Source organism: Ischnura elegans, chromosome 7, assembly GCF_921293095.1.
Source record: "Ischnura elegans chromosome 7, ioIscEleg1.1, whole genome shotgun sequence".
NCBI classification, from domain to species: Eukaryota; Metazoa; Arthropoda; class Insecta; order Odonata; family Coenagrionidae; genus Ischnura; species Ischnura elegans.
In genome coordinates this window covers 114192828-114208947 of record NC_060252.1, presented here as the reverse complement: position 1 = coordinate 114208947, position 16120 = coordinate 114192828, and the positions used below count along the sequence as shown (strand labels likewise).

The following is a 16120-nucleotide window of genomic DNA, read 5'->3' as shown; positions in this document are numbered from 1 at the left end:
GACTTTCATAGCATTTGTCGATATAGGGAAGGCATTTGGTAACGTGGAATGGAATTCATTGCTTAGAATTCTGAAAGAAATCTGAATACTCCACCATGATCGTAGAATGGTTAATAGTTCGTTTGAAAACCAAGTAGCTGTGATCAAATGTGGACAAGAATAAAGAAGCAAGAATAAGAAAAGGAGTGAGACAAGAGTGTGAGCACAAGAAAAGGAGTGAGAGCACTTTCGTCCATAATTCTTAATGTTTGCTTAGAGAGAGCCATATATGAAATCAAGGAGAAAGCTTCGGGTGTCAACATCCACGGAGAAAAAAATATCTGCGATTTGCTGACGACAAAGCAATCATAGCCGAGACTGAGAAGGATTTGAAGAAGACTTTGACAAATATGGAAAGGACAATGGCCAGATATCAGCTGAAAATCCACAGAAAGAGGCCTAATTGTAATATATTAGTTAAACATTATTAAGTCAAACATTAAGCTAGAAAAGCGTAATCTTGAAGAGGTGAAAGAGTTTTCTTACCTGGGAAGCCGAATTACCAACGATGGACGAAGCAAGAAAGAAATAGTCAGTAGAATAGGGCTTGATTAAAAAGAAGAATCTTCTTACAGCTGAGAGTACAAGCGTAGAAGTAAGCAAACAAAATATCAGATACTACGTATGGAGTATGTTCCTCTGTGGAATCGAGGCTAGGACGTTGACAGCAGCAGAGAAGTCAAGAGAGTAAGCATTCGAAATGTGGTACCACTGAAGAATGATGAAGATAAAATGGATTGACCATGTAAGTAGCGAGGAAGTGCTGAGAAGAGTGGGAGAAAAGAGAAGCCTCCTAAAAACATTAAGCAGAAGAAGGGACAACTTAGTTGGCCACATTTTGAGGCACGATGGTCTGATGAAGACAATCGTTGAAGGGCAAGTGGAAGGGAAAAAGGGCAAGGGACGGCCCCGAATGAGTTATATCGGACAGGTTATAAAGGATGTAAAAGAGAATAAATATGTCTGTGTGAAAAGGTTAGCAGATAGGAGAGAGGAATGGAGAGCCAATCTTAGGATTTCTGACTAATGATGATGCCCGTCAGCCATGCTATCAGGTAAAACATCGATGGATTGATGCTGTAAGTGGTGGAATACCTGCAATGCCGCCAATTAGGAGATCTGGGCTACAATTTTTCCTTGGTGAGTGATGGCGCTAGTTTTAAAATTCGTGGCGATGGAGACCGGGGAAGCGGAAGTGACGATTCCTCTTATCATCATTTCATATCCATCTGGTCGTATTTCGTCTCCAATTCCTTTCGTTTTATTTGTTTTAGGGCCCCCGCGCACTGGCAACTTTTCAAGGCAACCATTTAGTTGCTTTGCATAAGCTACCAGTGCGCGGGGCCCTAGCACTTGACACTTTCGGAGTCAGTAGAGAAGTCCATCGTCATGGTAGCCGTATTTGAGCTTCAAGCGATCAATGATTATTGACCGATGTCTACTCCTTCTCCTGAAAACTTCGACATAGTGGCGTAAGTGCTTTAGAAATGTAAAAAATTACCTTTTTAATTTTATGGGAGCACCCCATTGGTGGTTTAGTTTTACGAAATATATCGATTGAAAAGAGGGTCAATCCAGAATTGCCCTACATTCAGAAAGATAAATAAAGCTCACTAGCAAGATAAGCTCTAAAAGTATAAGAAAATTCTTGCGATTTTATGGTATTGGGTGTGGTTATGATGGATAGTTTCTTTCATCAAAGAAAACGAAAGGCATTGATTGCAATTCGTTACCCACCATTAGTGCATTCATAATATACAAATTATTTAGTTTCAGAAATCACAGTTTAGACGAATGTTAATGATCAATCAATTTTAACCTCATTTGAAAAAGGCCAGATAGGTGGCCCATGCGATGCCACTCCACGTGACGTCACAGGGACCTAGTTTCTATACGAGTAGATAGGAGTTTTACATCGTTTGAGATTACCAATGCATGCATGAGGCACAGATCTCAGTGAAACATCTCTTAATAATCATCTATTAAAATTGCCTATGGCCGGAAAGTTTCCTTCGTTTGATAGGGTATCAATAATCATTATTTAAGCCAAGCGCTACCTGCTAGCAGGGTACTCTGATACGGAAAAAAGTTTAATGAGAACTATCGAATTCTCATGAAATTTATCAAACTTTTAAATTCGTATGCAGCATCGAAAAAACTGTAAAAATTAACAAAGCAGTTTTATAAATTCTTTCAAAGTGGCTTGGTAATTGTTACAGAACTGGCTACAGCAGTTCGATAAAAACTACAAAAATTGAAAGGATAATATAACCGACGTAGCGTGCACATATGAAAGATTTTCCACCCAGAAAAGCATAGTTTCGATTGAAAATCATAAAATTAGGTGTTTGACGTAAGTTTCTGCAAAAGAAGTACAAAGAATTGGAGGAAAAGTTCGCCTGAAGGAAGCATTGAACGTGGGCCTTTCGCGTGGTAGCAACGGACTCTAACAACTAGTGATTAGCGATATATCGCCGTGATTGAATCACCGTTACTGAAAAGTAGCAATCACTACCGGTGGCTGAATACTCGAAGTCACTGTTACTGCGATTCGGTGAAGATAGCGATGTAGTCATCAGCGATGTATCGCTACCTGTGATTGAAGAGAAGTGGACGATCACTGCCGGTGACTAAATCACTGCATGAATACTCGAAATCACTGAAACTGTGAATACGGTGAAGATAGCTTCGGCTGCTACCAACAGTATATTAAAGGATGTCTTATTCATCTTTTATGATGGGTAAGATATTCTTTACGAAATATATAGCTAACGGTTTGAATATATAATATGTTTAAAAAATATAATGCCGACGGGATTTTAATGATTGCCCCTTATAAATTCCTTCACCTTATTAAATTTATTTAATTATCGTAGTATAAAATCATTTTCCCTAAAAAAAAATATTCCGCCTAATTTTCCAATTTTCAATAAGTTTATTCGTTCACTTTGCGGAGAGCTCATTTATAGGAATTGGACGAAGTAGCAGGAATAGCAGCGCCTCAAATCAATGCTTACTTTTAAGAGTGATTCTCCTCAGTGATCGCAATCACAGTTAAGAATCACCGTTACTGATGAGTATAATAATGAGTAATATATTATAAATGTTTTCTTCCTTAGCTGCCTACGCGTGCATTGAACATCGACGTGATGGAATGGGGAACATGCATGAAATTTGTTCATCATGCTTGTTAGTCTCATTGAATAGAAAATTTTCTCGCGAGTCCAAATATATAAGCCAAAACTCTCCTAGTACTCCGCAAACGTCAATAAATGCTAATTAATAATGCTCGAATATCGCTTGAAGTCACGTGACCTGAAAAGCCTTCTAACGTCATCGCACGGTACACCATTCACTTCGCTAAAGAGAGTTGAGTGGTAGAGCCTTGAGTGCAAGATATCGAAGTAAAAATCTTCGTCGAGCTTTGTAGTAGTTCCTAAAAGGACAAATTGACTTAAGAGGGATTTAAGAAAGCAAAATACCTCAGTTTAGGTACATTAGCTCGATTTCCCTATGGCGGCTGATTTTTTTCTTTCCAAATCTCCCCAAACAATCCCCTTTATTTATTTCAACAACGCCTTGGCAACCCAAAATATTCACAGTCTGCATTTTGCCGTTACAACAGCAATTATTTTCGCCAAATTTGCATTTGAGCCCTCGTATATCGATTTTCTATCCACTTCCTCAGTCTGTCATCAGTGGATACCGTGCCGTGACGTTACGCTCCGATGACGTCGTGTTTTCAAGCAGCCGATGAAGATCAATTTTTTAAAAGACTCATAACTCAGCTGAAAAGCATTATTCATACGCGAAATTTTCGGCGAGTACATTTGAGGTAAGTAGAGGCCTTCTTATTCCAGTACTTAAAAAAAATGGTGAATGTTCCCCATTGTATCAATATTTCTAGTCAAATGTTGAGTGCGTAGTGGTATGCTTGTGTTTCTTTTGCAGCCCCACATTCATCTGCAACCCATTTCGGTACATTTGGTTCTTCGTTCCTTCTTATCCACTCGTCTCTCGCCCTTCCTTTTCACACCCTAACTAAAAAAGTTCTGTACTTGATTCTTCCTCAGTTATTTCTGGTCTCATGGTCTGTGCTCTTTTGCGCTTGGACATCCGCTGCGCTCTTTATTCTTCAATTTTATCGTCGTCGAAGTGCAGCGTAAATTTCAAAGTTGCATGTGCAAGCTCTAGCGGTAATTTTGAAAGTTATTTATAGGTTTTCGTTGTCTCGAAGTCCAAGAAGAGCTCTTGCACTCCTATTGCGAGAAAAAATATTTTTGAAATCTGGACGAAGCAACGGTATCACGGTGCAAGTATTAGCCTTTGAGTGTGCGTTGGGAGTGAAATCAGCTGCAGATAAAGAGGGAGATGAGGATTTTATTACGATTGAACTTTGACTTCATAAGTGTGGGATGATAAATTACTCCTTCGTACGCCTGCAGTGATTCTTCGTTTGAGGATGTCAACGCTGAAACTAATTGAAATGTGATAGGTTGGCTAACATTGGCCTGCATGTCAACCTCGCGATTGTTACTGTGAACTAGTGATGGGTCGATCATGAACGATTCGATCAAAAAGATTGAATCACTAGGTGAATCAAATGACTCATGATTCATTTCGTTAAACAAGTCGATCATCAATCATCAATCACTCCGACTTCCGGTTTCATATCAATCATCCCGGTTTCCGGTTTGTTTCAAAATTTGAAACGATCGATGCTTGATCTATTTTCGTCAGGGCAGAAATAGTTGTGAGAAAATTAAATACTATGTTATGAAGAACTGAATACTTGTGTAGTCTTTTTCTTAAATGTTTTCCAGCAGTTATCAGTATTAATAACACCAATGCACGTAAAAGGAAAATATTAAGATGACTCCTGTTGGAGAACGTTAAGAAGTAGAAGTTAAAGCTGGTTACATTTTATTGTGCCGTTCATAAAATTATCCTGCAGATCAGATTCATGCATAGTGTGTGGTGTATTTTGTGTTATATTTTGAGATATGTAGTTAGAAATTATTTTATTAGTGTTAAGAAACTGTGGCAGTTTTGCCTTCCCAAATATTTTCATGGCACTACTTCCTTCATTTTTGCAATCTAATTTACTCATCTAGGAATTCACAATCAAAATAGTATATGAAATGATAATTTGGATAGAAATCAGCGTTACCAATGCTCTTCGCAGATGAGGCAGTATTTATTCGATTATTCCAAGTGATTTATTACATCCATTGATTGAGTCTTTTCGATCATGATTCCTTTTGAGTCTTTTCGATCATGATTCCTTTTGAGTCTTTTCAATCATGACTCCTTTGAGTCTTTTCGATCTTGATTCCTTTGAGTCTTTTCGATCTTGATTCATTTGAGTCTTTTCGATCATAATGATTGAATCAATTGATTGAATCACTTATGTGACTCGAGTCAAAATGATTGAATCACTAAAATGATCGACTTTGCCCATCACTACTGTGAACGTTATTCTTTTGTCAGCTGAGGTTGTTTCTGAGTGGTGATACTTGACCACGGGTTAATGTGGAAAGCTAGGAGAGCTAAAATTATTTGTATTTTAAATGGAATTTATAAAGGTTCTTTTTATCTCCGACGGAAAAGTTTTATCAACTTTAAATCTTACAGTCATCCTACTGAATACTCGTATAACCTTTCGGTTCAACGAATTACAGCGTGTGTGACCATGAAAATGTTAAATGTTGGAAGTGCTTATCTATTTCATTAGAAAATTTTCACCAGAATAGATGTGTGGTGATGGAATATTGGAATAAGACAAATAAATCCTTGCCGAAACGTCGACGTATTTGGAGTTACTTTTTGCCATAGACATACCTTTTTTTAGGCATCTACTGTCGTCGCTGCATTTTCATGCCTGTTATATTTAATAGCTGAATGGTAGTAGAAGTCTTCCGAAGTTTACCGTAAGTCCACTAGCAATGACGATAGTATAGCTAGGTATGAAATCCTGTCGGCTTTTCGAAAAATAAGAGTATGAATGCGGAATCATTTAAAAGATACTGGAGGCGAATTTACCAACTTGAAAAAATTACTGGTTGATGTTGGGATGTGCGTGGTGGATCTTCTAATCTTAAATGCAATTTGTTTTATTTTATGCTAAGCGGAATGTCTTCCCCAATCATTAACATGCATTATTTTTCCAAGTTTGCGCGTGAAGTAATGAAAAAGTCACTTTTATTACTTGATATTAAACAATCGTCTTTGATTGTGGATGACTGCATTGTAATACATATTTGCGAACTGAGCAGACTGGATATGAATTTCCCAAGTGTTGCTGTAAAATAAAACATTTTTAAAAGGATATTTCCATGCTCCTTAGGTACTCCGTTAAAATCTCATTTCCATGGACGTTATCCTTATGTCTTTGGTTGAGAGTTTTCTTTCTCGTCTACTCTTGCATGTTTACTTTGAATAAATATGTGAGGTTAAAATTAACACATCTTTCGGACAGTTTAGCATGTAATAAGCAAATTCACTAAGGAATAATTAGAAGGGTACTTCATCCTACTAAAACGTGTTGGGTTATCGACTGGGGTGGTTCTATTCTATCTATTCTATTCTAAGTGGTGTGACTATGTCACGTTGTATCTCAACACTTATTAATAACGATGAATTACCATTGTGTGAACATATGAGATAATTATGTAGTGAATTGCGTTGACGTGCTAAATTGTCCAATAAATGTGAGTATTTTATTCTCCCATAATATTTCTTCTTTTGTGGTTATGAAGATGAAAGTGGTGAAATCCCAATGCGCGGGAAGAGCAATGGATTGAATGATTTCCCAAAGTGCCACCCACTCGCCCCTCTACTTCAATCTGGATCTACAAATCAATCAGCAGAGTTCTATACGAGGAATACTTTTAATATGCAGGAGAGCTTTATAAGAACATTTTCCAATTGATCATTTTTTTCTGATTTCCAGGAAGGCAAGAAGAAGTTCGAGAAGCAAACTGCCAAGTTCTGCCAGAGTCAGGAGCGCTACCTCAATCTGTCCACCAAGAAGCAAGACACGGTGCTCAGGGAGGTATGCACTCATGTTTCTTCTCTTCACTCCCTCATCACCTGTATTTTTTCATGTCCACCCTCCTCCCTTCGGACACGTCGCTATCGCTCACTGTTTCCCTGCATGCAAGGGCCCATTTCGAGGTCCCCGATACGATTCCCTTCAGAATGGGCGGGCAAGCAGGTTGGTTGGGAGAATGGGCTCACGTTGGTGCGATGGCTGAATTCGGAGAACGCTGCGCTAATCCCTCAAGTCTTTTGAGAAACCGAAACTATGCCGTCTCGCATAAGTTACAAATTTATTTATTATAGTATTCTACCGATTAAGGTAGGTTTCCATGGAGTTTTCAAGAAGTAACCTGGGAGCCTCCCTTTCCTTCCAGCACTGCCTTCTTTAATTCACTGTAAGGCCCATTCATTCTTCATTGTTGGTGCTGCTGATGATGATGATGATAAGTCCCTGCAAGGATTTCGCATGTTGACGACCCCAAGGACCTTGCCGACCTCGCTGCCGTGCCCGACACCCGCCCTTTGCGGACGGGTCCCGGGCGATGAGATTCCGAGGCTCATTTGGTTGTACTCCATGTTTACAGGGAAGAGATAGTTGGTAGGGTTTCCCACTTCCATTCCAACAGTGTTTTTAACGTGACACCATCACGTGAAAATTTTGCAAACGAATTTGGCAAGTGGAGGGAGAAGGGTTACTGTTTTGTGAATGTTTTCCACCGTAAGTTTCGGTCGAATTTTATGGCGTCAGCCACAATGTTGACGTGGTCAACCCGTAGAGTCGGCGAAAAATATAGGCCTTGCTAAATTCCTTGTCAGGTTTGAAATTAGGAAGTGGAGTGGAGTTGACTTGCCGGTGTAGAAGTCCTCCCAAGTGGCCCAGCGAGAGATGTATTTATCCTCTTACCCGGACGGTTATAAGGAATTGGTAATAATTGAATCCCACAGATTGTTCAATGAGGAACTTGCATGGGTCGTAGGTTGCTCTAAAAACTAGAGATGTGTCGATACCTAAAATTATCGATTCTCGATACCGATAATATAAATTCTCGATTCCCGATACCGATACCAATGATACCATCAATGTTTTATTTAAAGTTGTTCTTGCAAAAAAACCTTAATTTTATTAATTGCTTTTAAAACATCCATTTCAAAAATATAGTCCTAAGATGTTCACGAAGATAGAAACAATTATATTGTCCATAAAACCATTTTTTCTAGTCACACATAAGTAACATATGCCATTAATATTTAAGATACATTGCAAAAACATAAGAAATTGCTTAAGATTATGTGACATTAGTTTTTAAATCATGAACTAAATATGTTCATCCGTGACACTTACATGTAAGCCTATTTCAGATTTTTGTTTAGAAAAACCAACATTTTAACCCTCTCTGGGTCAAGGCGATTTCTTTTTTGATCGCAAATATTTCCTGCTGCTGAAAATAGTCTTTCGCTAAAAACAGTTGATGGAGGCACACACAGATATTTTTTTGCAACTTGTTTCAGTCTCAAATGAGGACTGGAAAACCAGTAAGAGCCCAACATGTCGGCTTGATTTGGGTTAAGTGGTTGCTCTTGCAAGTATTGTTCAAGCTCCTCTGCATACCCCACTAATGTTGGCTGCTTCACAGGGGATGGCTGGCTAAAAATCTCAGCATATCGTGTCCAAAAACCTTGTTCCTTACTTGACTCTTCTACTGAGACTGGGACACCACTAGTTGTAGAAGAATCTGTCCAATGTATTCTTGAATTGAATGAGTCTTCCCCTTCCATTTCCCTTAGCAATTTATTTTTGGCAGCCAGCAAATGGTCCTGGCTTTGGAACGGGAGGTCCTTGAACCTTGGGTCAAGGATGGTGGCACATGCCAAGGTTAAATTTGCCTCAACTGAGGGATATCTCCTTTTCATTGAGGAAATTAAATTCTTTAGACCCATGAGACCAGAGCCTGAAACATCTTGATTTTTAGTTACCTTCATAACTGTGTGGATCAGGGGAATAATCTGGAAAAAAATTATAGGTTAAGTTAAATTACTAATTATTACTTAAGTTATATTATATTTCTGTAACTTAGGTTACAGACAATAAGTAAGTTTTTTCCAAGGTTTTACAATTGCTGAAAAATCATATAAGCATACTTACTTCAGATATTGTTGAATTTTCCTTGCTTAGTTGATTTGTTGCTGTCTCAAATATTTCCAGTAGCTGCACCCCAAATTCCATTGTCTTCCAGTCATCAGGGATCATATCCACCGAAAGAATTGCATCACCTTTGCTTGACAACAATACAATTGCATCTTTCTGCTCCAAAAGCCTTTTCAACATATAATAAGTACTGTTCCATCTGGTAGGCTCGTCTTGTACCATACGATGCACAGGAATGCCTAACTGTAGTTGGACAGCTTTCAACTTTTTCGAGATTTTAGCAGAGTGCTTAAAATTCCCCACCAACTTTCTTGATTTTTTAATTAGATTGTTCATCTTTGGGTTGCCAAGGAAGCCATCTTTAATGACTAGTTGCAAGGTGTGGGCAACACATGAAAAAGCCTCATAAATACTTCTATTCAAAGCAGCTGTGATGTCTGGTCCATTATCCGTAACAATTCCAACAATCTTGTCTGAAATTTCCCACTCATGAAAAACTGACTTGAGAAAATTTAAAATGCATTCCCCTGTATGTGATACTTCTGGAAATGGTGCCACATCCAAACATCTGTGGGTCAAGGTAATGGCATTTCTGTCTTCTTTGTAAAAATGGGATGTAACGGCCTTAAAGTCATTTTGAGCTATAGACGTCCACATATCAGTGGTGATGGCTATATATTTTGCTTCTTTGAGCTCACTCTTTACTTCACCTATGACTTTAGTATACATCTCACATAAAATTTTATTGGAAAAAGTCTTCCTTGATGGTACAGTATACCTTGGTTCTAAATGTCTCAAAAGTTTCAAAAACCCTTTATTTTCAACAATTGTAAATGGTTGGAGGTCAATGCAAATCATTTCTGCAATTAAATTTTTTATCATTTTTGCCCTTTCGTCATTCTGAGAAAATTTTCTTACCCTGTCAAAAGTGCCTTCAAGGGTAAGCTGCTTCGTTTTTTTTATCTTGATCACCTTTGGATAAAGTGATGGTGATCCTGATGCATCGGATGTCGGCGAGTATGCACTTTGGCCTACTGGCAGTTCAGATCCAGATTCAGTATAATGATCACAGTGGTCACTTACATCTATGCTCAACTCTGATAGGTCATCTGGATCATCAGTATCGTCACATTCTAGACTTACAGCACTAGTATCCAAGTTAGGCCTAATGCTTGTACTTCCCGGGGAGGCTTCAATTCGGGGCTTGAAAAATGCTTCTATTTTACTAGTGGATCCATGCCCTATTTCAATGCTTGTACTTGGTTCACTTGACACTGATTGGGTTAGAATTCTAGGTTTGGGCCAAGTAAATACCGCACTTTCAAGTTTTTGTCCACGTTTTTTATGAGTTTTCAAATGTTTTAACAAGTTAGTTGTCGTTTTACTAGTGCCACCTCTTGAAACTAACTTGTCACAAATGCCACATATTGCAAACTTCTCATTGTTTGGGTCGATTTTATAATATTTCCAAGCTTCTGAAGCCATTACATTCACTAGGCTTAGTTGGGATTCTGGAATGAAAGTAGGTAAAAAAAATAACGTTATGTTTAGTAAATAAACAATTTACTAAACTTTAATTATAACATGTGAACTATAATAGGTTATTCACCAAACTTTATCACCAGAACTATACTCCCTAAGCGTTCACTATTCCTTTCTCTGTGCAATCCACAGCGGTACTCACGCATTGAAATAAAACAAATGACAAACTTCACCGCAATCGCTGCGCTTACCCGCAGTAGTAATGCCGGTAATGCCCGATAGTAATTGTATATTGAATTGAGTCGAAATGTCGTTGTTCAAAAAATATTCACGTGATAAATCATACATTCAAAATTAATTAGGATTATTCGGCAAGTTAAATCAGTATCAGTAGTTATGAAGTATCAGTACTTTTTGACATGTTAGGTATAGGTATCGGCGGTATCGGTATCGACTTTAGACGATCGATTCTCGATACCAATACCTAGTCGCAAGAATCGGTGGTATCGAGAATAGGTATCGAGAATCGACACATCCCTACTAAAAACTATTTTGAATAAGTCAAATGGATACATTAGCTCGCAAAAATACCTTCAGTTTCTCCATTCAACATCAAAAGAAATTAAAAAATTGCATTTAAAATCGAGAAAAATTTCTCTGAGCCGACCACTGCGCGAAGACACCCGAGCGTTGCCGAGGCCAGGCGTGACGTCATAGGTGCCTAAACAACCGTAGGGAGTAGGGAAATACGCTGAGCGCATGGTGTAAAATTTGTTTTGAGGGAGTATTTAGCCGCTCATCGTCACTTTATTTTGTTCTGTTATTCTTGGGCAAGTTTTCCTATTGCTATTGTGCCTAGATTATTACTTGGGATATTAATAATGCGGTATCGGGATGATGAAGTACAAGCGTTTCACTTCGTGTGTTTTGGTTCAGAAAAATGGATGATAACGTTGCCACTCGTTCGAATAGTACACGTGAAATTCATCTACGTCTACAAAATACCCCGCAAGCCGCCCAAAAGGCGTGTGGCATGGGGTGTTAGGACACCAAAAATTGATGCCACGACCCTCATGGAATTTGTTAAGACAAATTATTGCTATACGTCGGCGGCAAATCGAGTTGTAAAAGAAACTTGTAATACTGGAGGATAACGATCGTAAGCTGTGCTGTTGACATTAGAGTAAGCTGTGCTGTTGAATTTGGCAACGCCGGATTAACGGAGAAGGTAGTCCTATCCCAAGGTTCTTAGACGGTAAGGTTGCCTCATTCGTAACTGCGCATGCGCCAGCAGAAGTCCCGTTACGTCACGGTAGACCCAACTTCCAGCGCCATTTCAAATTCTAGCCTTTCCGCGGGCCTAACTGCTTACCGCGGCGAGTTCTTGAATTTACCCTCTATCGAACACTATAAGCCGAATTTTAAATTGAAGGCCGATTTATGAAAATAATGATGATAAGATTTAAAAAAAGATAAATTCGTGTATTCAGACGCCATAATTTCCTGATGAAGTGATGAAATGGGAAGGTGTGCGAGTTGATTCCGTGTCCACACTTCCTTCCTGTAACTCTCAAAACACTGTTTTCCTTGCTACTTCCGCAATATAATTTAAACTTAGATTAATATGGCTGGGAGGAAAATACGCAAAAACCAAATTAGTTGCTTCAAAAAATTACAGTTCTGCAACTTTTTAAATAGAAATTATGCTCGTTTTCATTCTTCGCCGGGCTTTGAAAATTCAGACTGTCCCAAGGGTCGTGTGTCATTTTTGACCTGTAAATTTAGTAACTTTGCATGGAGCAATGTTCATTAAAATTAGCATATATACTTATGGGAAAAGGTCCTAAGTTTTGTTGAGTGTAAAAAAATTATTACAATTTTGACCTTTTGACCTCACAATGTGGGTCCAAACCAAAATTTGCCTTAATTTCAATGTTTAAAAAATCGAGATAGAAAAAAGTCTGAATTTCATTGACCAAGATGACTATTCTTAGGTTTTCGGACACGAGAAGCCCGAAAATAATACTTTTATTCACGAAAATTCAACTGTTGACCCAGTAAGGTCACCGTCAAGGTCATAAAGGTGGCAAAAAGAATAGTATACCAACAAAGGTGTCGATCCATGGGTTTTATAGGGTGCCCAAGTCATTGGTAAAGTCCAAAAACCCTTATTATTCACTAATTGACCTCTGAGGGTCAGAATGGGGGTCAAAGGTCATCGGGTTAAACGTCCGGAAATCATGATAACCAGCGTGTCAAACCATAGGTTTTGAAGGGTGCCAAAGTCGGTTAAGCAGTTCATAGATCCGTAGTGTTGATTTTTAGACCTCCGAGGGTCACAATGGGGGTCAAAGGTCATAGGGTTAAACCTCGGGCAATCATGACAACCAACGTGTCAAGCGATAGGTTTTGGAGGGTGCCAAAGTCGGTTAGGCAGTTCATAGATCCGTATTGTTGATTTTTGACCTTGGTCCTTGGAACCTTGGTCCTATCCGTCCTACGGTACGAATTCACAGCAAAACAGTCTGCACACAATCCACATGTGAGATCGCGAATCGGTTCCGCTGCCAACACACACACAAGCTACAACCTATTTCAATAATATAGGTAAATCCATAAACAATATACTAGCATATACCATAAAAATATAGTGGGAAATAGGCAAATACTATTATCAAAAACTGGATGTCACTATCACATTCTTATATTCATCACGTAGGTACAACTTCCAATAACAGAACTCGTTATGATGAATACAACTATTTATTCACTGATTTAAACCCTTAAATTAGCCCACACAAGTGACACAGGTGACATTTCTCACTACTATTCGTTGAAATAATGGAATAACAAACTTCACACACAGTTTTTATTTCAATAGCGTGATCGTGAAATGTCATATCTACGGTGAACAACGGAGATTAGCACGCCACTGACAATTTTTACACTACTGTTAGACATTTATCGATAGCGTAATAGCACTTTTTACAATTCAATCACGATGGAACACTGATAACTCTTGGCCGATATTTTTCAACCTTGTCAAACTTTGTGCACTACAACCACTGGCACTGTGATTATTAGCAGTAGCTTAACGGGAGATGTCACGTTGAAAATAACACTATTTTGGCACAAAAATGTTCTTAAATGTCTCCAATCAGCGAGCAAAAGTTGCATTGACTGGAATTCACCCCATAATACAAGCGCAGACAGTCCTAAACGACGAATTCTCCGGTACCTACGAATAAACGGATGAATTTATTGTGTATAAAAGCTAAGCGGACATTAGTAAACATCAAAATCGTTCTAATTACATACTAAAATGAATGATATGCCGTCGATAACATAAACTTACAATAGGGTTGTTCACCATATTTTTTTTATTTAAGAAATCGAAAGATCGTGCTTCAGAAGGAGCAATGACAATAATATTATGCTATTTTCTTCATTGTACATGTTTAGAGAAGGCTTTAAACAGTGACAAATTTTACGTTACGCCAAAAAGCCCTACTTCCATCTTGAATTGATGTGTGACGTCACAAGCCTGTAGATGCCCTACTGCAGTGTTGTTTAAGTGGCTCAGCAGGGTTATTCCACTTTTTTTCAAGATCTCCAGCGTCTGCCGCCAGATCAGTGTTTAAAGAAAATCCAAATTTATCCTTTAATAAGAGTAATAATAAGCAAAATTACCCTTACTTGTACATATTTATTGCTCATCATATCATAATAGCACTAAAACGTACACATTTCACGAGTTGTCTTTTTGATACATATAATCAGTATATTCCGAATCAACTGTTTCAATGAAAAACTTGACTCACAATAAATATAAAACACTAATAAAACATGATAATCGGTTTTCCAATCACTCTGCACACGCTAAAAGAATTTGCACTCCTTGAAGTTCGAAAGATTCTCCACACCTCACTTCTCACTCATCACTAACGACTTAGAATCAGTTTACGTTATTTCACATTGACATTTCGAGGACAATGAAATGAATAGGCTGAAACAAATAGCTAAATCGGTTATTGTAACATCAAAAAACTTCGAATTTCACTATTACTCTTACCCGTACTCTTACCGTAACCAAAATATGACCAAAACAAAAACAAACAACAGCGCAACGAAATTCGTGAAATGTAAACACTCGTGAATGCTCAAAATTAATAGGTAATAAAATCAAACGGAACTTAGAAGCGAACAAACGATTGGAAATTAATATGCGTTCGATGTATCCCTAAAGCACAACTAGATCAAATATGAAACATATCCCCTAGGCAATAGTTAGATACCTTAGATCGAAATGTATAGGGTTGATTGAACTAGCATGGAAGAAATAAATAATTTCGTCGAAGCAGTTACATTCACAACTCACTTCACTCTTTACTTCATCGTCTATATGCAATCATTCACTTAGGGGTACATTAACCCGGCGGTAGTCGCGCCCATTTTCCGAACATAAACGGTCGCGTGGGGTGTCTCTGACACCCCAAAAGATTTTCTTCAATTTCTTTCAAATAGTATATATCATTTAAAAATTTCACATCTCGACGTATCCTTTGTTTATTTAGGAATGGCTATACTATATATTTCAAACCATAATTCAACTTTTATTTTTTTAAGAAAATATTTTTGAATACCTACCCTATTTTCCAGTAGGCAGTCCCAGTTCCTCCGAAAAAATTGCCAATTTTTTTTGTTTCAGCCAAAGGACACAGTTGAAATGTTGAGATATAAATACATGGCATATACTTTTATAAACATCAATCACTGTATCTCATCATATTTTCAGCGTCGACCTCTATTTGCCTTACGTAAATACTAATAATTGTACTAAATTAATTTACTTATCGATATTGAATCGATTTCCAAAAATGTATTCTTGAGGAAAAATTTAAGATGATATTACGGTCACTTATAACTATTGAAATACTCCTGTTACAAATTATATACAGCATTGGAAAGGTAAACTAACAAATATGTAGTCCTCAATAGAAGTTCAATTTCACGCTATTGAAAAGTTTTATTGAATCTAAAGAATGCAGAAAATAAATCATGTAAACTATTTATTTGCTTCTAATCACTTCTCAAAATTTTCAGCAAATGTGTACCGCACATTAGTTTCTAACACAGTTTACAGTATATTTTTGTTTTTATATCTGTGGGGAAAAAAACACATCTTCCTACTTTTTTCTATTTTTCTCCACATCCTTTTCTCAGGCTCATTTTACGCATATTCCTCTATTTTTCAAGTCTCTAGAGATCGTGTTCAATATCGATCTAATTTTACTGTATGGAAAAGTTAACGATCGAGTTATCTCACGAAGAAAACTTCTTTGCAATGTAATAGTGAATTAGAATACCTACGTATAACAAATGCACTGATGTCAGCAGTGTTTGGCAAATGAA

General features: G+C 37.8%; 1 protein-coding gene across 1 annotated transcript in view; it reads left to right on the top strand.

Annotated features, from left to right (window-relative positions):
* The window catches only part of LOC124161920 (rho GTPase-activating protein Graf-like), a 162987-nt gene that overhangs the window by 78734 nt on the left and 68133 nt on the right, over positions 1–16120 (top strand). Inside the window, exon 4 of the mRNA XM_046538181.1 lies at positions 6992–7093. Within this exon, the coding sequence (XP_046394137.1) occupies positions 6992–7093 (102 nt within the window). The remainder of the gene's footprint in view (positions 1–6991; positions 7094–16120) is intronic.